We start from the raw sequence: 26,703 nt of genomic DNA, 5'->3' as shown, positions 1-26,703 counted from the left end.
TTCTTTCTTTCTTTCTTTCTTTCTTTCTTTCTTTCTTTCTTTCTTTCATTTTTTCTTTCTTTCTTTCTTTTCACAATATCTATCTATCTATCTGCATTAATTTGCCATCTGAGTGGTTTTCTATTTTTGTAGCCTCTCTAATCAACCTGAACATTTCATAATCACCGTCTCAATCCTGGTGAGCTGGTTGATAACATATTCCTACTGCTATATTCTTATTATTCAAGCATGCAACGTCGATCCATAGAGAGTCTATGTTACAGTTTGATTCATTTAAGATTTTTACTCCATTTGACTCTTTCACATATAATGGCACACCCCCATCAATGTAACCTGCTCTGTCATTCTTATCTATTTTGTACACTCTTATTACGGTGTCCCGTTGATTTTCATTGTTCCACCTACTTTCTGTGACACCTATTATATCGCCTCCAAAATAAGAACTAAACAACAAATATAAAGTGAGACAAGATAAAACAAAATTATCTATTTTATGTCATATTTCATAGGCTATTGTTGCTATTTAAATATATAACATTTAATTAAATATATATTTATATATGTATATAATAATTTATATATTAAATTATAATATAAATATATATATATTTCTCGATAGAACCCATGGCAGATGCAGAACAGGGAAATCAAACATCCATCATGGGATTCATCCTCCTGGGCTTTGGGAATCTCCATGAACTGCGAATTCTTCTCTTCCTGCTCTTTCTAGTGATCTACATTGTGACCATGGGTGGGAACATCCTCATTGTTGTGTTAGTTGTGGTTGATCATCACCTTCATACCCCTATGTATTTCTTCCTGGGGAATTTGTCCTGCTTGGAGACCTGCTACAGCTCCACCGTCCTGCCCAGGATGCTGGCCAGTCTCCTGACTGGGGACAGAACCATTTCATTTGCTGGATGCCTCCTACAATTTGATATATTTGGTTCTCTGTTAGCTACAGAATGTTGTCTCTTATCAGCGATGTCTTATGATCGGTATTTAGCGATATGCAAACCACTGCATTATGCAGCCCATATGAATAATGGATTTTCCTCCCAGCTAGCAGCTGGGTCTTGGTTAAGTGGCTTTGTCGCCAGCACCATTGTAGCATGTTGGATATCACAAATGATTTTCTGTGGTCCCAATCAAATTGACCATTTCTTTTGTGATTACACCCCGTTGATCAAACTGTCCTGCAGTGACACCAGCCAGATGGTTCTTGTGGCCTTCCTTCTCTCTTCCATAATTACCCTACCCCCATTTCTATTAACCCTCACAACGTACGTGTGTATCATCACCACCATCCTGAGAATCCCTTCCAGCACTGGGAGGCAAAAGGCCTTTTCCACCTGCTCCTCTCACCTCATCATGGTGACAATTTTCTATGGAACCCTGATCATTGTCTACATGCTCCCAGACACTGCTACACTGCGAGACCTGAACAAAGTGTTCTCTGTCTTCTACACTGTCCTGACTCCCCTGGCCAACCCCCTCATCTACAGCCTGAGAAACAAGGAGGTCAAGGAGGCCCTGAAAAAAGCTCTAAGTAAGACTATGACTTTTATAACCAATCACAAACTATTTTGTAGGCATTTACTCTAAGTTGCATTAAAATGTGTATAGTAGGAGCTCATCATGTGGTGCAATGTAGCAAGCCACAGAACATGTGGGCATCTTTAATTATTAGGGCTGTTTCAATACCAACAATGAGACCCCAGGCATGAGGAAGGGCCAGTTTATAAGTAAGGACTGCAGGACCAGGTATACGCTGACTCTCATGGTAGACTGGATGGACCATAGATCTGCATAGGGCTACAATGAGCTGCAATTGTTGCACTGCAGGGAAGGTAGAACACACCCAGGACATACTGAACTCAACACTGCTCTCAGTGGGAACTTAAGGGGTTTATTAATGATGAAGTTTGTTACAGTGCAGGGTGTAACATTCATGGTGAGCTGGGCAGTGAACACCTCTGCAGTCATAGGACAAAGGAGGGTTAGTTGGTTAAAGATCATTGCAATGAGCCCTAAATCCAGTGTCTTTATTAAATCCATGATTTTTGCTGTCTAGCAGTTATGAATTTAAGTATCATTAAACAATTATAACCCATACTCTCTGGGGACCACGTCCTGAATGAAAGTTTTCCCAGTCCTCTTCTTTCTGTTCTTCAAACAGCTCCCCAAACTCGCCAAGCTCATATTCAGAAGCCAGCTGCCCATAAGAACAGATGCAAAACCTGCAAGATGTTTCTTCTCTGCTACAATGGTCAATATCCCCACAATGCACCTTTCAAGATTCATGGGCCCGAAGCATGCCTATCCCTACATGTGATGTACCTCATCTAGTAGGCAGTCTCAGAGCATGTGCAACAGTGCATGAAATGACAGGGAGAGGAGAAAGTTTCTCATAAGCTCTAGCCCACTGCTTAGGGCACTCAGTCTATGGGAGACCCCAGTTGAATTTCCTCCTCTGCCTGAGAAGAAGGGATTTGAACATGGGTTTTCTACCTTCTAGCTACATGCTCTAACCACTGGCCTAAAGGTAGGCTTGAAGGATCAGATATTAATTGATAAGTGCCAGTAAACTGCAATTTCATTGTACACACACAAAATGAAAAATATTTCAATGGCTCAGAATAGAAGGTACAGCTAGGCAAAGTAAGAAAAATGCTGCTTGAGAACCTATTAAAGTTTGATTTAAGGACATTTACCTTGTGTATTTTAACATGTGATGTTGTTAGATTATGTTTTAATTGTTATAAAGTTTTAACTTTTTGAAGTCAACACCTATCTCATTAAATAATGATTGTCTGAACCGCTCTGTTGTCTGACCCCGCCCCTGCAATTTCCCACAAGTGTGAACATTTAAATTGATAAAAATCAGAAAAAAATACATCAATCTCATAATTTTGCACAAATGTGAACATTTACATGATCAAAATAGGAAAAAATGCTGACAAGTAAACACTGATATTATAAGTCAAAATGAAAATAAAAATTGAATTCTGCTGAATCTAACTAAGGGATATCCTAATATGGCACACTTCCAATCTCTCCTCTTGAAGCTATCCCACTGTGTATAAACAATTGGGCCCCATAGTGAACAAAAATGACTCTATCCCAGTAGTCACGGCAGTCACTTCAGAGGTGGAAGATACCTGTCCAATCCATTCTTCTGATCAACCATAGGAGGGCTTTAACTGGGGTGTCTCCCACAGCCCAGGTGGGTGCTCTTACTGCTGGCCTAAAATTCATAAGGGAAGATGCTACTGTCTCTTCGATTTCCCCCAGAATCCCTCTGACCATTTTTTGTAGAGTTATATGTGTTGCCCCCTGGAACCATTTACAGGGAGCACCTAGGGTAATGTAATTCATCTTCAAATTTCTAAGGAGCCTCCCAGTCCCAGGTGAATGTTCCATGAAGCAGTCAATGTAATAGAAAGAGAGACACACACCATGCTCTCTCTCATGGAAGGCTTTGTTTTCCCTTCATTCATTTCCCCCCCTTAATCTACCATAAAAGTCCGCTCAAGTGAAAATTACACTTCTCATTTAGCTTGGTTTTAGAGTAGTGTAACTACACTGACTTCAATGGAGTTATATCTGATTTATACAGAGGAGAGTGAGCGAAGAATCAGCCCCTATGGACTCCAGGGGAGTTATTCCTGGTTGATGGGGTGAGGGAGAGGACAGTTTGATGATGTTGATCTCAAAGTGGGTTAGATGGATGATCTGGTGGATCAATTAATGATCAGAGACCCAGGGAAGCCAGATTCTATTTGCAGCTTGTCTTCACATAACCTTGGGCCAGGCACTTAATCTGCCCTGTGTAATCCCACTTCTGTAAAATGGGGGCAATAATACTTTGCCTTATAGGGCTGGCGTGAAGATAGCAATCCATTTAAGATTGTGAGTAGTTCGGACCAATCTCAGCAATAACCAGTGAGGTGATCTCTGTAGCAGAAAGAGAGAGCCTGAGACCTGGTATAAGGAGCCTGGGTGTAAGGTGTATCATAAGGCCCTGTTACAAAGCAGAGGCCTGCTTGCATGTTCACTACCAGATACATGAACTTGGCAAGAACACAGCTGGCATTGCAAAAACACAAGCATTCCTAGGCACTAAGTATTCACATAAACACATTCCAGAAGGGTGGTGTGACGGGTTCGATCACAGAGACCCCCTTGGGACTGTCACCTGAAGTGCTGAAATTACCTCTGAGCCTGTTTTCCCTGCCAGCTTGGGACTATAGAATCGTGCCTTGTTGGGCCAGACACGCTAGCGTGCTGCAACACAGACCCAGGTCTGAACCACACCCCCAAATCTGCAGACTTTAACCAAAAACTGTTCAGCAGGTCACCTATCTCCAGGACCCAGACACCCAGTTCCCAATGGGATCCAAACCCTAAATAAATCTGTTTTACTCTGTATAAAGCTTATACAGGGTAAACTCATAAATTGTCCGCCCTCTATAACACTGATAGAGAGATATGCACAGCTGTTTGCTCCCCCAGGTATTAATCACTTACTCTGGGTTAATTTAAACAAAAGTGATTTTATTAAGTATAAAAAGTATGATTTAAGTGGTTTCAAGTAATAACAGACAGAACAAATGCATCCGAAGAAGTGGGTTGTAGCCCACGAAAGCTTATGCTCTAATAAATTTGTTAGTCTCTAAGGTGCCACAAGTACTCCTGTTCTTTAGACAGAACAAAGTAAGTTACCAAGCAAAATAAAACAAAACACGTAAGTCTAAGCCTAATACATTAAGAAACTGTTTACAGGTAAATCTCACCCTCAGAGACTTTCCAATAAGCTTCTTTCATAGACTAGACTCCTTCCTAGTCTGGGCCCAATCCTTTCCCCTGGTACAGCCCTTGTTAGTTCCAGCAGGCATCTTAGGTGAAAAGCAGGGGATTTCACATGACTGGGCACCCCCTTTGTTCTGTTCCACCCCCTTTTATAGCTTTTGCACAAGGCGGGAATCTTTTGTCTCTCTGGGTCCCCACCCCTCCTTCTAAATGGAAAAGCACCAGGTTCAAGATGAATTCCAGTATCAAGTGACATGGTCACATGTCCTGTGAGACCCCAGCCTTCATTCTTCCAGGGCTGGCCACATGCACCCAGGAAGGTTTGCAAGTAAACAGACCATTTACAACCAATTGTCCTAGTCAATGGGAGCCATCAAGATTCTAAAGCACCATCAATGGCCCACACTTCGCATAATTACAATAGGACCTCAGAGTTATGCTTTATATTTCTAGCTTCAGATACAAGTATGATACATACATACAAATAGGATGAACACACACAGTAGATTATAAGCTTTGTAATGATACCTTACAAGAGAGCTTTTGCATAAAGCATATTCCAGTTATATTACATTCACACTCATAAGCATATTTCCATAAAACATTATGGAGTGCAACGTCACAGGTTGTACCAGAACACCCCGATACAAGGTTAACACACTCCCCAAAGATGATACAGGGACACACTGACCCCTCCTAAAGATAAGGTCAGGATGATACTATGATGGATAGAGATGTTTTGATCGAACCAAAAGCCAAAGGATGGTAACTAATCACAGCAGAGGGGCAATATGTAACTTCTCTCTTTCATTCTTTCTTGCTTTCTTTTACTTTTTTCTCTGAACATTGTCAAATTGCACTTAGTACTTTAAGTGGATGCTAATGTAAAATGCTCAGAAAACTAAACAATGGGATTTAGGCTCCTAAGTCACTTAGGGTGAGATTTTCACTTAGGGTGAGGTTACAGGGGAGACTACAACGGGTCACACTGAAAGGTGAACTGTCAGGCTGGAGGGAGGTTACTAGTGGAGTTCCTCAGGGATCAGTTTTGGGACCAATCTTATTTAATCTTTTTATTACTGACCTTGGCACAAAAAGTGGGAATGTGCTAATAAAGTTTGCGGATGACACAAAGCTGGGAGGTATTGCCAATACAGAGAATCACCGCGATATCATACAGGAAGATCTGGATGACCTTGTAAACTGGAGTAATAGTAATGAAATTTAATAGTGAAAAGTGCAAGGTCATGCATTTAGGGATTAATAACAAGAATTTATGTTATAAACTGGGGACGCATCACTTGGAAGTAACAGAGGAGGAGAAGGACCTCGGAGTATTGGTTGATCACAGGATGACTATGAGCCGCCAGTGTGATATGGCCATGAAAAAAAGCTAATGCGGTCCTGGGATGAATCAGGTGAGGTATTTCTAGTAGAGATAAGGAGGTGTTAGTACCATTATACAAGGCACTGGTGAGACCCCATCTGGAATATTGTGTGCAGTTCTGGTCTCCCATGTTTAAGGGTACGTCTACACTACGAGATTAATTCGAATTTCGATAATTCGAATTTGGGAAACAGATTGTATAAATTCGATTGTGTGCGGCCACACTAAGCACATTAATTCGGTTTTTAACCACATTAATTCGGTGGTGTGCGGCCACACTACCCCATTAATTTTAACCACATTAATTTGGTGGTGTGCGGCCACACTACCTCTAATTCGAATTTACAAAATCGATTTTGGTGCTACTCCGCTCGTCGGGGTGGAGTACAGAAATCGATTTTAAGCGCCCTTTAATTCGAAGTAACTGGCTCCGTTGTGTGGACGAGTTAAGGATTAATTCGGATTAACGCAGCTAAATCCGAATTAAAGTCGTAGTGTAGACCAGGCCTAAGAAGGATTAATTCAAACTGGAACAGGTACAGAAAAGGGCTACTAGGATGATCCGCATAATGGAAAACCTGTCTTATGAAAGGAGACTCAAAGAGCTTGGCTTGTTTAGCCTAAGCAAAAGAAGGCTAAGGGGAGCTATGATTGCTCTCTATAAATATATAAGAGGAATAAATACCAGGGAGGGAGAGGAATTATTTAAGCTCAGTACCAATGTGGACACAAGAACAAATGGATATAAACTGGCCATCAGGAAGTTTAGACTTGAAATTAGACGAAGGTTTCTAACCATCATAGGAGTGAAGTTCTGGAACAGCCTTCCAAGGGGAGCAGTGGGGGCAAAAGACATATCTGGCTTCAAGACTAAGCGTGATAAATTTATGGAGGGGATGGTATGATGGGATAGCCTAATTTTGGCAATTAATTGATTTTTGACTATTAGCAGTAGATATACCCAATGGCTTGTGATGGGTTGTTAGATGGGGGTGGGATCTGAGTTACTACAGATAATTCTTTCCTGGGTGTCTGGCTGGTGAGTCTTGCCCACATGCTCAGGGTTTAGCTGATCACCATATTTGGGGTCGGGAAGGAATTTTCCTCCATGGCAGACTGGCAGAGGCCCTGGGGGTTTTTCGTCTTCCTCTGCAGCGTGGGGCATGAGTCACTTGCTGAAGGATTCTCTGCACCTTGAGGTCTTTAAACCACAATTTCAGGACTTCAATAGCTCAGACATAGGTTAGGGGTTTGTTACAGGAGTGGGGGGGGGGGGTGAGATTCTGTGGCCTGCGTTGTGCAGGAGGTCAGACTAGACAATCATAATGGTCCCTTCTGACCTTAAAGTCTATGATTCTGTGACCCTAGAGATGGAGATAGGTGCCTAGTGATATTTTTAAAAAAACTAATTAGAATAGAATGGAACAGAATAGAAGTGTTTTTAATGCTTAAGGGAAAAGATCCATAAAATGTCTCTCTTGAAGATGACCAGTTCAACACCAAGTTAATTGATCAAGTCTTTCTGGTCAAAAGGCCAGATCCCCAGCTGGTCTGAATTGATATAGCTCCATTAAATCTGATGTTAATCCCAGTTAGTGTAAATTGACATGGCATCACTGAAGTCTAGATCCCAAGATAGTGTCAGTGTCATAGCTCCATTGGAATCAATGGGACCAGAAGCTCAGCTGGTGTCAATCAACCATTGCCCCAGTGGAGTCAACTGGCCAGATCTCCAGTTAGTATAAATCATCATTGCTCAACTAAGCCATTGAGGTCAGTGGATCAGTGCTGATGTATAGCATTCTGAAATGTTCTTGTTCAATTTGTTCAAGTGACACAGACACAGCTTATCTCTCGCTGAACTCACAGGGTTAGATTCACAAAGGGACTTAAGTGCCTAAATCCCAGGATCAGGCAACACCAGTATTCACAAAAACTTACTCAGCTGCCACCTAACTCTGGAGGGGCCTAAACCACTTGGCACCTATGTTTTTACAGTCAGTGCTCCCTAGCGGCCCATGTTTCTGCCTCTGAGCATGTGTGTGGCTACCTCACTTTAGCCATCAGGATTTCTAAGCCCCAGAGAGATGCACGAATCAGGGGAAGATTTTCTGCCTAACTTCCCTGCAGGCCTGATCCATTAAGCATGCTCAGGCCACACCTAATTCCACATAAAACAGCCTATGGGGTGGGGGAGGAGGAAGAGCTTGCTCATAATTTTTAGCCCAGTGGTGGAGTACTCTGCTAGGATGTTGGAGACCATGGGTTCAACTTCCCCCTTCACCTGACAGGGAGAAGGGTTTTAAACAGTAATCCGCTAACTCTGAGGGAAGTGCCCTAGATTTTGGGTTATGGGATACTTTGATATGGGACTCCCTCTTTATCTGCCATTGAATCTGTTCCATTTTGGATAAATAATCAGTCATTGGAGGAGGTCGACTGGATTCTGGGTGTCTGCTCCAGTCACCAAGTTACAGGGTCATTCTCATGTGCTCTCGCTCTCTCTTTCTGGCTCTGTGTCTCTTTCATAATTTAATCCAAAGTAGGACAGCTCAACAGGGGACACTGAGAGAGCCCCACATCAAAATATCGCAGAGCTCAGTGGGTTGGGCACTCAGCTACATGATGGCAGGTCTCTGTTCAAATCCCTTCTCTCCCCTTGGGTTGAGGGGAGACTTGAGCCAGGGAGCTCCCGCATCCCAGGTGAATATTCTAACCACTGCACTAAAAGGTAGGAGGGAGCTTCCCCTCTGCAGATTATTGCAAAAGTAGAGTGGGTGCCTAACTAGAGGAAAGGGTTCACAGATGTGACTTCCACCAGAGAAAGATGCCTCCCTCCAGCATGGGTTTAGGCCTTGAACTCCCTTCCTTGCCATCTCCCATTGGTAACCTTAGGCAGCATCCCGAGTAGTCTGCTGGGTCTAGAGAATCCCATTCTGAGGCCCTCTAGTCTTTACATGGGGAGTGTAGGTGCTGAACTGAGGCTTTTTGAATCACAGTGATTTCCTAGGCATCTAAAAGTTAGGCACCAGGGACACCCAGTGTTGCGCCTTCTAAGTCCCTTTCTAAATCTGGTCCACAGAAGCAGGAAACTGCACTCAACCAGCTCACCAATCATGTTTCCCTTTAGCCACTGGAGTCTATTCTTTTGGTAAAGCTTCTCTCTCAGCCAGGTGCTGGAAAGTCAAAGGTGACACCCTGTGTTTCACAACGACTCAGGATGCATGCACCATGGCAGAGGGGAGGGCTCCATCTAGGGCCCTGTACAGTCCATGAAAAGACTCCCATTGATTTCAATGGGCTTTGCTTTAGGCCATGGGGTCAGAACCTGTCTGTGAGGTGAGGAGTCATCCAGGAACTACAACCTGATTAAGGCACATGCGGTGATGAGTCATTCCTGTGCTAGGCTCCAGCCAATCCACTAGCCAGGCGCTGGGCTGGTGGCTCTCAGGACAGGTATATAAGCCCCACAGGAGGAACAGCAGCTCAGTCTGCTCAACATCACTTCATGGCTTGGACTCTTCCCTGCCTGATAGCGGTGACAGACTTCATAGGCCTTAGACTGATCCAGCCCTGCTCTTACTCCAGCTTTGTTCCCATCCCGGCTCTGACTCCAGTCTTGTCCCCAATCCTGCCCCAGCGCTGCTCTGACTCCATCCTTGTGCCCAGTCTTGCTCCAGACATATTCCTGTTCCAGTCCAGCCCTTATGTCACCATATGGGTCACAGCTGAGAGGGCCAAACTCAGGCCAGACTGTCAAAACCTGGGAAGACACCCCCACAGTGGTGGTATATACTATAATTAGATTTAACCAAACCAGCAATAAATGTGTGCTCCTGGATTGCTATACTGGATTAAAATGGAGCCACAGATAGGCCCCTTAGACACTCCAGCCTATGTTACCACCCAGACAAACTGGACTTCTGTAATGAAAGCTTATTAAAACCAAAAATCACCACACATTAGGTTCTTCCAGCCCCAGAGGGCGAGTCACTTACCCCGGTCAATTGATGCTCAGGACCTTACACCAAAGACAACTCTGTAGTCAATCCTTTAATAAACTAACCAAAGATTTATTAACTAAGAAAACGAAATGAGAGTTACTAAAAGGTTAAAGCAAATAAAATACATTATAGTTGGATCAAAGTATGTAGTCCAAAATGACAGCAGGAATGTTAAATCTGCTAGTTTTCTGTAAGTCTCTCTGAGTTGCTCAAATAGTTCTTAGGGACCTCAGTTCTTTTGTTTAAAATTTCCCCTGTCAGAATTCACCAGTCCAGAAATGGGGCAGGAAAGAGGTGACCAGGATCATGTTTTCTCCCTTTTTATATCTTGACCCTTTTCCTAGAAAAATCCTTGCTGTGTCATGGACTCAAGCAGTTCAGTGGTGTACATGCTTTGCCATCAGTTTGTCAAATGAATTACAATTCTAGTTTGCACCTTTTGTGTCCATGCCATTTGAGGTGATTTTGAGAATGGCATGCAGACGCTCTTGTTTACAGTTCCTTTGTTAGTCCTGAAGAGCTAGCCTGTGGACGTTTCTCAGACACATAACATGTTTGAGTTATAAACATATAGTAAAATTTCCTAACTCGACACACAATGTCGATACACACATTATAATAAAATGATAATACTCGGCAGATTACTACTTTTCCAATGATACCTCACAAGGCATACTTTGTACAAGGTTTATCACAATTTTGTAACAGTGGTGAACATATTAGTGTAGACAGCCAACTTCCCCTTTAGACATCATCATACTTTGTTCCAGCCTGACTCCCAGCCCCATTCTTGCTTTTTTCCAAACCAGCTCTTGAATCCTGACTCCAGATATGACCTTTCTCTCCAGTTCCTGGCCTGGCAGTGCTGACCATGAGGCCTGACCCTCCACATCCTGGTTTCTGACACTGGCACCATATGTTGTGGCTCAGATAGTAACATATGCAGTTGGCTTATATGAAGAGAATAGCCAGGGACATTTTGTTTATAATAAGTGCTACCCCGCCTTCTCTTGAAATCACTGGTAAAACTCAGATTGACTTGAATGGCAGCATGACTGCGCCAAATTGATCAGCAAAAGTAAAGTCACATCACAAGCACATGGTTCTCTGCTCCCCATGAAATAAGGGCCAAATTGTGAGCTTCTTACTCTCACTGTTTAGCAATTACTGACATTAACAGTCCATTTGACAACACTAAGACTCCTGAAACGAGGAAGGGCAAGATTTTAAAATATATTTAGGCACCTAACTCTCATTAAAATCAGTGCTTATGAATGAGGGTGGGAGTGCCACATGGTGGCCTTTGATCTTTTGCAAGAGGGATGTGAAAGAAAGAAAGAAAGAAAGAAAGAAAGAAAGAAAGAATCTCTTAGCTTGTCCTTTGCCAAACAGCAGTGAAGAATGGAATTCAAATACTGAAATAAGACAAAATGCCTCTCTCTTCATACTTAGATTTTTTTTTTTTTTTTGCATTTGGTACTTTCTAAATTTCATTAATTAAGTTTGCAGGTTAATAAACTGGGAGTTCCATGGTAAATCCCCATAGTAACTTCAATTTGGAAAGACATCATGCACAGAAATCTCCCCTAAAGTCAGGGTGATGTTATTCTCAAAAAATGCTGCTGAATTGGACTCGAAGTGTGGTTTTCATTTCATGACCAAATGAAAAGGGAAAAGGTTTATTTAGTTGTTTGTTTTATTAAGGTTATTACATCTTAAAATATAGAGCAAATGGGGATGATTCTCTATTTCTTTATAGAAGTTTAGAACAGTGTAAATGCATTTTTTCAGCAGAGCAACTCCTGATTTACATCAGGCTGATTGGCAGGGGAATCAGTCCCATTGACTCTAATGGTGTCAATTCTTGATTTACAAGGGGGTGACTGATAGAGGAATCAGGCCCATTGACTCCCGTGGCGTCACTGCTGTTTTACACCTGGGGAAGTGAACGTTCCTTAATTACACAAATATGAGTGAGTTTTGAGTCAAGGCCACTTGCTTTTTTGAGCTGTGTTGAAGACACAACATAGGAGTATTGTACATAGGTGATCCAATTGAATATAGACTCTATCAGTTTCCACTATCTGATACAAGTGTGTCACTTTGTTCACCATTTCCAACCAGCTACCCGAGCAGGACATCAGTGATAATAAAAAGGGCTGGATCTTCAGCTGGTGTAGATCCGTGTAGACGCACAGAAGTCAGATTAGCTCACCCAATTTACATTACCTAAGGATTTGGACTGAGATGATTCCTTATCCAAGTATCTGTAAATATTGTGACAAAGTTCCTCCTCTGCCTTGGTGGGTCCTGCGCTTATTGGCGGATTTGCTCACCTCAGAGATTCATGGCAGCCCTCAGTTTGGCCACTTTTGCCAGTGGCTCAAATCTGCCATTCACTCAGCTAACCTCACCACTGGCCAGCATGGGGAAAGGGAGGGGAACAATCCCTGCAGTCTCTGCTGACCCACCTAGTGGGTCGGGGGATAGGCCAGGGACCTTCCCCACTGCTGGGACCCACAGTCCAGATCACCTCCTCTTGTCTCAAATAGAGAGTTGGGGGGGGGGGGGGCCGGGCCCACCCTCTACTCCAGGTTCCAGCCCAGGGCCCTGTGGATTGCAATGGTCTACAGTGTCTCTTGTAACAGCTGCGTGACAGCTACAACTCCCTGGGCTACTTTCCCATGGCTGCCTCCCAACACCTTCTTTATCCTCACCACAGGACCTTCCTCCTGATGTCTGGTAATGCTTGTACTTCGCAGTCCTCCAGCAGTACACCTACTCACTATCAGCTTCTTGCGCCTCTTGCTCCAAGCTCCTCACACACACCTCATTAACTGAAATGAGGTCCTTTTTAAAACCAGGTGCCCGGAGTAGCCTGCCTGTTATAATTGTTTGTGGTAGCTTCTTAATTGGCTCCAGGTGTCCTAATTAGCCTGCCTTAATTGGTTCCAGCAACTTCCTGATGGTTCTGAAACAGCCCATTATTTTACTCAGGGAACAGGGACCTGCTTAATCTGGCTCTAATATATCTACCTTCTATCACTCTCCTGTAGCCATCTGGCCTGACCCTGTCACAATATGCAAATATATACAGAAATATATTATTGTCTTAAATATGTTCTATGGCCGGTGTTCTGGAACATTATAGGAACAAGGGACTTGCCATGAAGCAGCATCCTGTCTCCAGTGGTGGCCAGTATCAGCTCTTTCAAAGGCAGAACAATTGTATTATAAATCATGGAAAAAATGTATTACTAACTCAGACAGACAGTAGATGGTTCACATCCTGAACCATGAAATCCCTATGAATATCAAAGACAATTTAGAATTCTGAGAATATATTTAACTGAATAATATCCAGAGAGAATGAGTTCCACAAGTCAGCTAGTCAGGTAGGTGGAGATAGAGACAAAGAGAAAGCCAATGACAGGCACATGGAAAAAAAGATAGATAGACTGATAGATACTGTGGATCCCAAAGATTTGTTTATACCTGGAAAACTTGCTCACAATAAAAAATGAACATTTGGTCAGAATATGCAGTTGTATTGCACAATAACTTGACCCACTGGATTTCAGCTCTATGTTCAAGGACAATGTTCATTTTTTCAAGCACTTCTTGCCCATAGGCCTTCTCAAAGCATCTTTTATGTCCTTGTTCCTAAGGCTGTAGATGAATGATTCAACATGGGAATGAAAAGGGTATAAAACACCGACACCACTTTCCTTTGATACAAAGAAAATATCCAAGTGGGCTGGGCATACATGAAAGCATTGGTACCATAAAATAAAGTCACAACCATCATGTGGAAGGTGCAGGTGGAGAAGGCTCTTTGTCTGCCCTCAGCAGAGTGAATCCTGCGGATGGTGGAGATGATATAGATGTAGGAGACAAGCACAATCAGGGCAGTGCTTGCTATGATGAGGCTGCATACGGTAAACATCACAAGATTATTGATGTACGTATCACTGCTGGACAGACTAATCAAGGGAGGGCCATCACAGAAGAAATGATCGATCTCATTAGACCCACAATAGTGCAGCATAAAGGTGAAGCCTGTTTGCACCATGGAATTCACACAGCCACAGATATACGACCCCACCACCAGCTGAATGCAAACCCTCTTGGACATGGTGGTGGGATACTGGAGCGGGTTGCAGATGGTGGAGTATTGATCAAATGCCATCGCTGCAAGAAGAAATGCTTCAGTGGTGAGGAACAGAGCAAAGAATAAGAATTGAGTGGCACATCCATTGTAGGAAATGGCTTTGCTCCCTGCTAGGAAACTCACCATGGCTCTTGGGGCAATGGTGGACGAGTAGCACAGATCTAAGAGAGACAGGTTCATGAAGAAGAAGTACATGGGGGTGTGCAGATGAGAGTCAGCTCTAATGATGAGGACCAGGATGGTGTTTCCCAGCACAGTTACCATGTACATTGCTAGGAACATCAGAAAGGGGACAAGCTGGAACCCTGGACCTCTTCCAGATCCCAGCAAGATGAATTCTGTTCCTGCTGTGCAGTTCCCTCCTCTTACTGGCTCCTTAGCTGACCTTTCCTTTAGAAAATAGAACAAGACAAAGGTTAAAAAAGATTAAAATATAGAAGACACATTGAAACTTCTCCTAAGTGTTCTTGACATCAATGGAGGTTACTCACCTAGATGTTTTGGAAAATCCCACTAGGTGCTTAATCACCTTAAAAAATCTGACACCAGTTTGTCTTTTTTTTTTTTAAATTTACTCTGAAGTCCAAATTAATCCTCTTTCCCCTATAATCCAGAGTTAAGACTCTTCTTCTTGGCTGAGTAAGAAACAGGCAATATCCCTCATGAGCAAGGCCATTGATTTAGAAAAGGGAGGTGGAAATGGGCTCTTTTACATCAATTACTCTAATAATTTCTCTCTGTGAATCAGGATATGCTCCCGAGAGACTGAAATAGTTCTAGTTGACAGCTTTAACCGCTGTACAGAGTATCCTTACTCAGGGACATTCAATGGGAGTTTTGCCTGAGTACTGACAGAGTAAAGTCTGAATATATATTTTGAAATGTTGAAATTTTCCATGTTTTGAGTAAACCCAGCAAGGAAAACCAATTAGGCCATTTGATATGTGACCCGCTCTGCAAGGCAGTTTCAGCAGCCCAAAGGAGTGGCTTCAATTTTTCTATGGGCTTCCTTTCAAGACTTCACTCACACTGGCTTCAGCCCCCACGCAGAAACCTGTGAAATGATGTACATCATCTTGGCACCCTTGATGGAAACTTTTCCTCACTGGCAAGCACTGAATCCAGGGAGAGAACTTTATTTGTGGTGGGCAGACAGGAGGAAGAGAACAGACTGGATTTAGGAAAACCATCAATCAATAAATTAAGAAGTTCTATGGTGTGAGATTCCCCCTGGGTATCTTAAGAGCCGCCCCAACCTCAGTCCTCCTCTAGCCAGTGTAAGTGGCTGACGAGTTCTGGCTGATTCCCTCTTCCCCAGCTGCCCCCTCACCATTAGTCATCCTGGGTTGGAGAAGTCCAAGGATTCTAGCTGGTCGTTGCTCCAGGGGCTGCTCTACTACCTAACCCAGCCACAGTGATTTCAGCTTCCCTTACTGGGTAGAGAGGCCTGGACCAGTGTCCCTTGGGTTGGCTGCTGTTCTTGCTGTGGCTTCAGTCCAAGCTGCCTAGCTCTGCCTCCTTCTGTCCCCTCACAGTTGCCACCTTTCCTATCCATTGCCTGAGCCATCCACTGCCTCTGAGAAGCTGCTGGTGCAGCCTCTCTGTGCCACCCTTCACCTTGGAGCTGTTGCCAATGCTGATCTCTCCCACCCATGGCCATCAACCTGCCCCAACATCCACTGTACTGCGCTGTCCGACAGTCTCAGCTCAGCTCTTGGGAAGGGATCAGTGGTGCTTAGGGCTCTGGAGAAAGGCCTCACCACCTGAGAGGCACAAGCAGCACATTTTTCCCTCTTATTTTCCTTCTTCTAGTTCTACCCAAGCTCCCTTGTCTCACTGTGCCTGACAGACGTCGTTTGTCATGGCAACTTCAAGCACGTTCAATGTCAATGTCTTGTCCTTCTAGCTCCCAACAAGGTCAATTGCACTTTACCTCCCCCCATCCCAAAACTCAAAATTGAACTGCACTTTAACCAAAATGCTCCACACTGTCATGTAACTGAAATGCAATGAGGCCAGGTCCATCCAGTCAATTCCCTTTGCTCTCCAATAGACAGTGGCAGGGAGCTCCCTCAGCAATGGAGTCCTTACACATCTGCAGGGCCCCTCTTGCCCCATTTCATCCACAGGTGACAGTGCTGAGCTCCCTTCTTTCTACAGCTTAGATCACAGAGTTCACAGGTAGATTGATAGAGGAGAGAGAAAGGGAGAGAGAGACAGACAGACAGACAGACAGAGAGACTTTCCCTGTTGGATATTATGTACATTTTTTTAAACAGATCTTTCTTCCAGGGGCTGCAACATCTTAAAAATCCAACTTCTCTCTGAAATTTCTTTTGCCCGCCACTATCACAATTATCACTCAAAATCCACTGTTAGTAAAAGAGCTTCGAGAGCAAACATTATTCAAGGTTCTCCAGTGAGAACACAACACGTTTTACACAGCAGTCACCTGTGTAAAGTCACTTGCTGTGTTTCCACCCTTAAATGGTCAGTTTTTCCTATTGTTTGTGCTACTGTTTAATACCCAGCAGAAGAGACAAAGCATTTTAAAATAAATCATAAATCCCCAGTGGATGGCAGGGGATGCCACACCTGAATACACCAGCATATGCCACACCGGAATCTCTTTAAAATCTATCTATTGATTAGATTGCTGGTTAACAAAGTCCCTATTAACGTCCTGATGCTGCAGACAAACTTACTCCTGTGAATAACTTGTGTGAATAACACATCTCAGGGATGGTCTAGGCATACTTAATCCTGCTTCAGCCCAGGGGGCTGCACTAGATGACCTCTCGAGGTCCCTTCCAGCTGTACATTTCTATGATTCTCTGGCAACACCCTGGTTGAAATCAATAGCCTGATTCCTAACAATAAATGTCTTCATTGTCTTTTTTGTGTTTCCAGGAGCAGACTCCATTTTTAAAATTTATTTATTTATTGCAAGAGCAAGCTTTTTTTGTGATGTGGAATGGAAGAACTGGTTGATTGCCAAACACTTAACAATTTTGGACCCAGTTCTCTAAGCACTTCCCTTGTGGCACAATGCTCACTATGGTGAAGTTCTTCCATTGACTACAGTGCTATTCATGGTGATAGGTAAATGAAGAAATCGACAAAAAGTCTTTTTAGTGCTATGCTAAAATAAAATATAATTCATATTGTGTACTAAAAAGGAAATTTGTGGGAGTGTTCACCTAAACTCAATGACACTTGAGAGCAGACAGACACATTAAGAAAGAATAACCAGGAAACCAATAAGGCAATAAAGCTTTAAATACCTTTTACCATTGTTTGGAATCCAGGTAAAATCATCAGAATATCAAGCATCTGGGGGAGCTGATGCCTGTGTTATCAGGGCATTATGGCAAATCTCAACTGCTGCGTTTGAAGAGACAACACTGGACATTCGGCAGAGAACAGTTTGTTCTATTGTAGACTTCATCTATCTCAAACATAAACTCAATATCTTTGCTAAACTAAGCAGCAGCACAAAGTAAAGTATGCACTGTGTCCTCGAACGGAGACAGCCCTCCTTCTAGTGGTTCCACCAGGATTTCAGAGGCAGGGCCAAAGTGATAAAAGAGTTAAAGCGATGCCCAGAGAGCTGATGTGAGACAAGTCAAGCCTTGAAATGAAGCATGGTTAATGTGTTTGAACTCTGTTAATATTTCCCCAGAGGAGGCACAAGAAACTTGTACTTATGATCAGACTGGTGGGAATAAAAGAAATCCAAGTGATTAAGTCATAGAAAGAGTGTGCTTAACCAGAGAAAATAATATCTATCTATCTATCTATCTATCTATCTATCTATCTTCATCCTCATGATAAAGAATTTCAAGGGGATTACTCTGAATTTATGATGGACTTATTTCCATTCTGAATTAATCTAACTTCTCCTTCTGGCCATTGGATCCATGTTATATCTTTCTCTGCTAGGCTGAAAAGACCATTTTAAAATATTTGTTCCCCATGTAGAAACTCACAGTGATCCTTAACCTTCTCTTTGTTAAGCTAAATGGATTGAGCTCCTTGAGTCTATCACTATAAGGTATGTTTTCTAATCCTTTGGTCTCCTCATGGCTCTTAGAATCATAAAAGATTAGGGTTGGAAGAGACCTCAGGAGGTCATCTAGTCAAACCCCCTTCTCAAAGCAGGACCAACCCCAACTAAATCATCCCAACCAGGGCTTTGTCAAGCCAGGCCTTAAATCCCTAAGGATGGAGATTCCACCACCTCCCTAGGTAACCCATTCCAGTGCTTCACCACCCTCCTAGTGAAACAGTGTGTCCTAATATCCAACCTAGACCTCCCCCACTTTAACTTGAGACCATTGCTCCTTGTTCTGTCATCTGCCACACTGAGAACAGCCGAGCCCCATACTCTTTGGAATCCCCCTTCAGGTAGTTGAAGGCTGCTATCAAATCCCCCCTCACTCTTCTTTTCTGCAGACTAAATAAGGATTCTTGTCTGAACCCTTTCCAATGTATCAATCTGGGGAATTTTGGACACCAGAACTGGACATAGTATTCCAGCAGCTGATGGAACACTACCAAACAAAGCGTTAAAATAACCTCTCTACTCCTACTCGAGATTTCCTTGTTTATGTATCCAAGGACTACATTACTCAGTGTTGCACCAGGAATTCATATTCAGCTGGTTTTCCACCAGGCCACCCAAATCATTTTCTTTGCTTTCTCATTCTCTAACTATGGCCTACATTTCCCCTAGATGTATATACTTACAGTTAGCCATATTAAAACTCACATTGTTTGCTTACACTCAGTTTACCAAGCAATCCAGATCAATCTATACCAGTGACCTGTGTTCTTCATTATTGCCCACTACCAGATACTGGTTTCACATTGCTCACCATTTTCCAGCAGTTGACTACACAACTAAGATACTGCGAAAACCTCAGCTGGTCTAAATCAGTGCAGCTCCATGGAAGTTTTTTGGGTCTAGATTCACAACAGGTACTTAGGCATTCAACGCTTAACTTTAAGTCACCTTGGCCTGGTTCACAAAAGTGATGCATGGGGGGAGGGGGGGCATGCAGAGTCACATTCTGCCCCCCTCTCCCACTTTGCTGCTTGGCTTACACAGAGCATACTCACATGGACAGAGCATGCCCAGTAACAATGCTGAAGCTGGCTGCCCTCACTCTCACCCCCCACTATCGGCAGGCACGGGTTGTCTCCGCTGGTTCATCAAGGTATTTAGGCACCTAGGCCTAGAATCACAGAAGGATTTATGTGTTGTGATGATCATATTCACAACTATCTACTTCTAGGTGCTTTGAAATAAATCACTGGGATTAAGAAAGCTTTAGTTAGGTGCTCAGATTTCCCATCAGGGAGCTAGTTGTCTGAGAACAGGCTTTTGCAAAGCAAGCACACTGGATGCCCCCTCACCTCAGCTAGCCAATAAGAGATGCCAAGAAGAGAGGGGGGTGTTAAGCCCTGCCCCTTTCAGAGATTTCTGCATCTAGCTTAATTTGGGATTCTCAGCTATGAACCCTTTTCCTGAGTCTGGTGACTAAGGCATTTCTTCAAAGGGGAAGGGAGAGAGGAAGAAAGTCTTCCCCTGTTGCTTTTATCTCAGTAGTACAGGTACTCAGATAGGATGTGGGAGACCACTGGTTCACATCCCCCATCCGCTGAGGGCAAGAAGTGATTTGAACAGGGCTCTGCCACTTCCCATGTAAGACTCTAACCACAGAGTTATGGGATGTTCTTATATGGGGAATCCATCTGTCTCTCCTGCTGATGCAGTACCACTGTGAATAAATAACTAAAACAACACTGGAGGTGGGGGTCCAGATCCAAGGTCTGGATGAGTGCACTAACCACCATGGTATAGAGTCATTCTTGTGCACTTTCTCTCTTTCTTCCTCCCCTCCACTACCCCACCAATGACGCTTTTTTATTCATCTAAATTGCAACACCTTGAACAAGAGAAATTGAGGGAATTCTAGAGCCAAAAATCCCATAGCTCAGTGGTTTTGGCACTCACCTGAGAGGTGGCAGATTCCTATTCTCATCCCCGGGGCAGTGGGGGGAGGGGCTTGATTGAACTAGGGATATCTCAACCCCTAGGCTAAATGCTATAAATAAAGTCCTCCCTTGCTCTATTTTAAAGTGGATTTGTTACCCAGGGGTTTCAGAACCCAAAGCAATGGTAACTTAACTGTTTCTCTCCAGCCAGTGTCAGGAATAAATCAATGGGAACACAGCTCCTCCATCTGATGAATGATTGATACAAACCAGAGTGCTTTTATCTAAAACTTACTTTTTTATTAGTTCTCAAGCACACACACGTGTATGCAATGACAATGGGTTAAGAGCACCCCAAACTATAGTTACCCAAAGTCTGAGATGGTTTTGTGTGATCAACAGCCAGGCTTCCGGGGGCCCTCCCTCTGTCCAGCTGCTGGGGAGTTTACGTGTTAGATCCTTGACTAAAGAGAAGATCCCTCGGACTGCTCCAAAATGTATATTTTACTTAACCTTTTATAGCTTAATTAAACAAAGCACATAACTCATAGTGACTCCTAGTGGGTCATCATAGTAACCCCTAGTGGGTGACCAATTCTCCTAGTTTCAGCAAATTACTCATGATCTCTTATCATCAAAGCATTTCTAGTCATAACAACAATAAAACGTATATGTCAGAGGCACTTAAAACCAAGTTTGGCTGTCCAAACATTGCTTTCATTCTCATGATACATTAACTCATGGCAAGTCTAAGGGGAAAAACAGTTCAAGAGAGATGGCAGTTTTTCAAATAGAAGTTATTAAGGGCACAAGAGCAAACTATCCCATGGCATAGGACAAATAGGAAATTTGGCAAGAGACCACTCTGGCTTCATGAGGAGATTTTCAATGATCTGAAACTCAAAAAGAATCCTACAAAAGTGAAAACTAAGTCAAATTACAAAGAATGAATATAAAAAACCAACACAAGTTTGTAGGGACAAAATTAGAAAGGCCAAGGCACAAAATGATATTCAAATAGCTAGAGACATAAAGGGTAACAAGAAAACATTCTACAAATACATTAGAAGCAAGAGGAGTATCAAGGACACAGTAGGCCCATTACTCAATGGAGGTGGGGAGGGGGGAAATAATAAAAGAAAAGGTGGAAATGGAAGAAGTGCTAAATGACTTTTTTGTTATAGTTTTCTCCAAAAAGTTTAGTAGCAATTGAACATCTAACACAGTGAATGCCAGTGAAAATGAGGTAGCATCAGAGGCAAAAACAGAGAAAGAACAAGTTAAAAATTACTTAGACAAGTTAGATGTCTTCAAGGAAGCAGGGCCTGATGAAATATATCCTAGAATACTAAAGGAGCTAACTCAGGAGATATCTGAGCCATTAGCGATTAGCTTCAAAAAGTCATGGACGACGGGAGAGATTCCAGAGGACTGGAAAAGGGCAAATATAGTGCCAATCTATATTAAGGGAAATAAGGACAACCCAGGGAATTACAGACCAGTCAGCTTCACTTCAGTGCCCAGAAAAATAATGGAACAAATAATTAAGCAATTAATTTGCAAACACCTAGAAGATAATCATGTCAAAACAACCTAATAGCTTTCTTTGACAGGGTAACAAGCCTTGTGGATGGGGGGAAGCATATCTTCACTTTAATAAGGCTTTTGATACTCTCTCACATGACCATCTCATAAACAAACTAGGGAAATACAACCTAGATGGAGCTATTATTAGGTGGTAAATGGTTGGAAAACCATTTCCAGAGAGTAGTTATCAGTAGTTTACACTCAAGCTGGAAGGACATATCAAGTGGGGTCCCATAGGGATCATTTCTGGGTCCAGTTCTGTTCAATATCTTCATCAATTATTTAAATAACGGCATAGAGAGCACACTTATAAAGTTTGCAGACAAGAAAAAGCTGGGAGGGGTTACAAGTGCTTTGGAGGATAGGATTAAAATTCAAAATGATCTGGACAAATGGGAGAAATAGTCTGAAGTAAATTCAATAATGAAATGCAAAGTACTCCACTTGGGAAGGAACAATCAGTTGCACACATACAAAATGGGAAATGACTGCCTAGGAAAGAATACTGCAGAAAGGGATCTGGGGGTTATAGGGAATCACAAGCTAAATATGAGTCAACAGTGTAACATTGTTGCAAAAAAAGCAAACATCATTCTGGGATGGATTACCAGGAATGTTGTGAGAAAGACATGAGAAGTAATTCTTCCACTCTACTCCACACTGATTAGGCCTCAACTGGAGTTCTGTGTCCAGTTCTGGGCACCATATTTCATGAAAGATGTGGACAAATTGGAGAAAGTCCAGAGAAGAGCAAGAAAAATGTTATAAAGTTGTTACAACGAGGAAGGAGACAATTTGTTCTCCTTAACCTCTGAGAACGGGACAAGAAGCAATGGGCTTAAATTGCAACAAGGACAGTTTGGGTTGTGTAGTAAGAGAAATGTAGTAAGAGTAGAAAGAGGGCCTGAAACATAAGCCCATGTATCAGAGGCCTGATATGAGGCCTGAGGCCTGAGACCTGGGCAAAAGTAGTCAAAACTTTGCTGATATAAAGCAAAGTTAATTTGTGAGCAAGAGGCAGGGTCTGCTCTCAGAATTTGGCAAGCATATGGCTGATATTACAAAATCACATATTCCTAAGAGGTGCTAGGCACAAAGCACTCATGCTAGCACATTCCAGAAGGGTGGTACCAGAACACCCCTATACCAAACACATTCCCCAAAGATAACAGGAACACGCTGAGCCATCTTAAGGAGAAAGTCATGATGACAGCATGATGAATAGAGATGTTCTGATCAAACCTACAGGTACAAGGCAATGGGTGGCAAGCTAATATGTCAGAGGGTGGCACCCTGATACATCAGAGGTGATACATAACTTGTTTGTATTGGTGTATAAAATGAAGTCTCAAAGGGAGCATCTTTGGTCAGCCGAGGGGGAAATGGAAAGCCCCGCCATTCACTGAGCTTCGTCCATTGTCATGGGCATACATGTGCTAGTATAACTGTAGATATTGATCCGTGGAGCTAGGACCGTGCTTCATTGACAATAAACCTGGCTGGGTGCATTCGTATCTTAACAGATCATGTGGTCATTGGGCAGTTTGCTCGGGGGTCTGCTGTGCCAGCTGTCTGCGCAGAGCTGGGATGGACACCGGGAGAACACACACATGCAGCACATTAGGAGATTCTTCCTAACTGTCAGGGTAGTTAAGTACTGGAATAAATTGCCTAGGGAGGTTGTGGAATCTTTGTCATTGGAGATTTTTAAGAGCAGGTTAGACAACTCCCTGTTAGGGATGGTCCAACTAATCCTTAGTCCTGCCATGAGTGCAGGGGACTGGACTAGATGACCTCTCAAGGTCTCTTCCATTCCTACTATTCTATGATTTTAACTGTCTGTCCCCATCCTTCCATTCTGATTAGCAAAGGTGGAATACAGACTGGCCCACCAGGGTTCCTCCCCCTCCACCGGTTGTGGGGGTCCCACCACTAGTGTTGGGGCAGGACACGAGTTTGAGGAAAGGGAAAGTATGGAAAATGAGTGTGTACAGCTGTTTCCTAGGAGCGGTTTGGAAATGGAGTGGCTGCAGGTTGTGCAGCTGGCTCAGGTTTTGTAGGGGGAGGGATGTCTCATGGGGCAGGGGCCTAGTGGGGGTGAGGGGTGTGTGGGGAGCACCCTTCCACAGGGCCCACTCAAGGAAGACCTGAGAGGTGAGCGGTAAGGCTGCCCTCACCACCTGGAGTATGCACTGGTGGGAATGAGGGGTGGAGAGCCTCATACATGGGCCAAGCACCAGTGGATCCATCCACTCCTTCCAGTGGTAGTTCAGGAGGTCTCCAATACCGGTTAAGCTGCAGCTGAGCAGGGGTTTGTGGATCTCAGTGCACTCAGATGTTGGACTTAGGAACTTAAAGTATCTGTTAAATGCCTAAGTCCTTCTGTGGTGTACAGTAATGTAATTAGGATTTGGATATGGCTCAGACCTATTCTTTGGTTATAGGAAAAAATATACATAAGAGTTTGAAGTCCATGGAAATACTTTCCTGCTGTTAACAGGCTATATTTTCACTTGTCAGAGAAATAGACACACAGCATCAGCCCTGTGTCCCTCTTCATCCAGGCACCCCTAGATAATGGTGATAAGTATCAGCAGCTTCATAAAAAGGACAATTATAGGGGAAATTGTGAGGAATATTTCTTTTAGCCCAGGCAGTGAGTGGTTGTCTCAAGTCTAGTAGCACAAAAGTCTCCATAAATGATACAGGCATTTTAGAATACTGTAAATCTCTCAATAATCTCCAGAGCCACTGATGTGCACAGGTCTAACTAGAGAACTAGCTAGAGAGAGACAGAGAGGCAGGTGGTAACAACAGTCAAAAACAGAAAGAGAGACAGAAAGATGAGCTGTTACACTACTTGTCCACCCACATATCTCAAAAACTTGTTGTGTTATAGATGAACAAGGAATAAAGAAGAAAAACAATGAAACATTTTGTCATAATTTGGTTTTACTTTTTCTTGTTACTCCAGATTTTTTTGTACAAATTAAAAAGAACCCTGACACGGTGTGCTCAGTCTCTATGTTCAATGGCAAGGTTCATTTTGTCAAGGATTTGTGGCCCATAGCCCTGCTCAAACCTTCTCTCACATCCTTGTTCCTAAGGCTGTAGATGAAGGGATTCAACATGGGGATGACAAAGGTATAAAACACAGCTACTGCTTTCCTTGGGTACAGAGAAGACAGCCAAGTGGGCTGGGCATACATGAAAGCAGTGGTCCCATAAAATAAAGTCACAGCCACCAGGTGGGAGGTGCAGGTGGAGAAGGCTTTGCGTCGGCTCTCAGCAGAGCGAATCCTGAGGCTGGTGGAGATGATATAAAAGTAGGAGATAAGCACAATCAGGGCAGTGATTGCTATGATGAAGCCGCATAAGGTAAACATCACAATATTATTGAGGAACGTGTCACTGCAGGACAGACTTATCAGGGGAGGGCCATCACAGAAGAAATGATCAATCTCATTAGACCCACAATAGTGCAGCGTAAAGGTGAAGCTTGTTTGGACAATGGCATTCACACAGCCGCAGATATATGATCCCACTACCAGCTGAATGCAAACCCATTTGGACATGGTGACTGGATAGAGGAGTGGGTTGCAGATGGCGGTGTATCGATCATATCCCATCACTGCCAGGAGAAATGCTTCAGTGGTGATGAAGAGACTGAAGAAGAAGAATTGGGTGGCACATCCGTTATAGGAAATGGCTTTGCTCCCTGATAGGAAGCTCACCATGGCTTTGGGGGCGATGGTGGAGGAACAGCAGATGTCTACAAGGGACAGGTTCATGAGGAAGAAATACATGGGTGTGTGGAGGTGAGAGTTGGCTCTGATGATGAGGACCAGGATGGCATTCCCCATCATGGTTACTATGTAAATCACCAGAAATATCACAAATGGGGCCACCTGGAGACCTCGTCCCTTTCCAAACCCCAGCAGGATGAATTCCGTGACTGCTGTGCAGTTTCCCTCTCTCACTGGTGCCATGGCTGTTAAATCCTTGGGAAAAGGGATGAGATAAGTATTAATGAATGGGTAAATGAAGAAGATGCAGTGAGGGGCTTAATGAAAAGAGGGAGGATGGTAATGGGGAAAAGACCCAAACCAACCTTATTTCCTTCTTTGACAGGGCTGCTGGCCCAGTGGATATTTGTCAAGCTCTAGACATGATATAACTTGCTTTTAGTAAGGCTTTTGATGCACTTCACATGACATTCCCATAAGCAAACTAGGGAAATGTGGTTTATATTAAAGTGCTGTCAGGTGGGTGTCACACTCTGCTAGAGATACCCAGAGCTGTGAGCCACTGTGTTACCTCTCTGCCTCAGCAAGAGTGATTAGACTGTGTTAGCTCCCTGCCATACCAGCCTGTCTTCCCCACCAGCAAACTCTTCATGGGTTTTCCAGCCCAAATCTTGCCTAGCAGGTAACAGTCAGTGAACTCCAGGCCCCAGGCTCCTTCTCTGCAATGCACAGCAACTACCCCTGTACATTCACAGAAGGTTGCAGCTCTGTTAAAGTGCTAGTACGTTACAGCTTATTTACTTAACTGGGGGATAGACACACTTCCCTGCAAACACAGCATTGGATTGGTTTACAGGAGAAGTAAAACAAAAGTTTATTAAATAAAAGACTTGGTTAAGTGACACCGCGTAGCTAGAATACAGGCAGACAGGGTTACAAACAAACACAAGTAAAAATACACTTTCTAATAGCTGAGACCTAACTTAATAAATTAGA

General features: G+C 43.3%; 3 protein-coding genes across 3 annotated transcripts; 1 reads left to right on the top strand and 2 right to left on the bottom strand.

Moving 5' to 3' along the window:
- Window positions 1-624: 624 nt before the first annotated feature.
- On the top strand, window positions 625-1,605 carry LOC112120012 (olfactory receptor 6F1-like). Its single transcript, XM_024218914.1, has one exon. The coding sequence runs from the start codon at window positions 625-627 to the stop codon at window positions 1,603-1,605; it is 981 nt and encodes a 326-aa protein (XP_024074682.1).
- Window positions 1,606-13,852: 12,247 nt separating this feature from the next.
- On the bottom strand, window positions 13,853-14,656 carry LOC112120011 (olfactory receptor 12-like). The gene has a single exon (XM_024218913.1). The coding sequence runs from the start codon at window positions 14,654-14,656 to the stop codon at window positions 13,853-13,855; it is 804 nt and encodes a 267-aa protein (XP_024074681.1).
- Window positions 14,657-25,002: 10,346 nt separating this feature from the next.
- LOC112120008 (olfactory receptor 12-like) lies at window positions 25,003-25,950 on the bottom strand. Its single transcript, XM_029911736.1, has one exon. The coding sequence runs from the start codon at window positions 25,948-25,950 to the stop codon at window positions 25,003-25,005; it is 948 nt and encodes a 315-aa protein (XP_029767596.1).
- Between the last annotated feature and the right edge of the window lie 753 nt (window positions 25,951-26,703).

This window comes from Terrapene carolina, unplaced genomic scaffold, assembly GCF_002925995.2.
Source record: "Terrapene carolina triunguis isolate 2854851 unplaced genomic scaffold, T_m_triunguis-2.0 Scaffold119, whole genome shotgun sequence".
Lineage (NCBI taxonomy): Eukaryota > Metazoa > Chordata > Testudines > Emydidae > Terrapene > Terrapene triunguis.
This window is presented reverse-complemented; position numbering and strand designations above follow the sequence as displayed.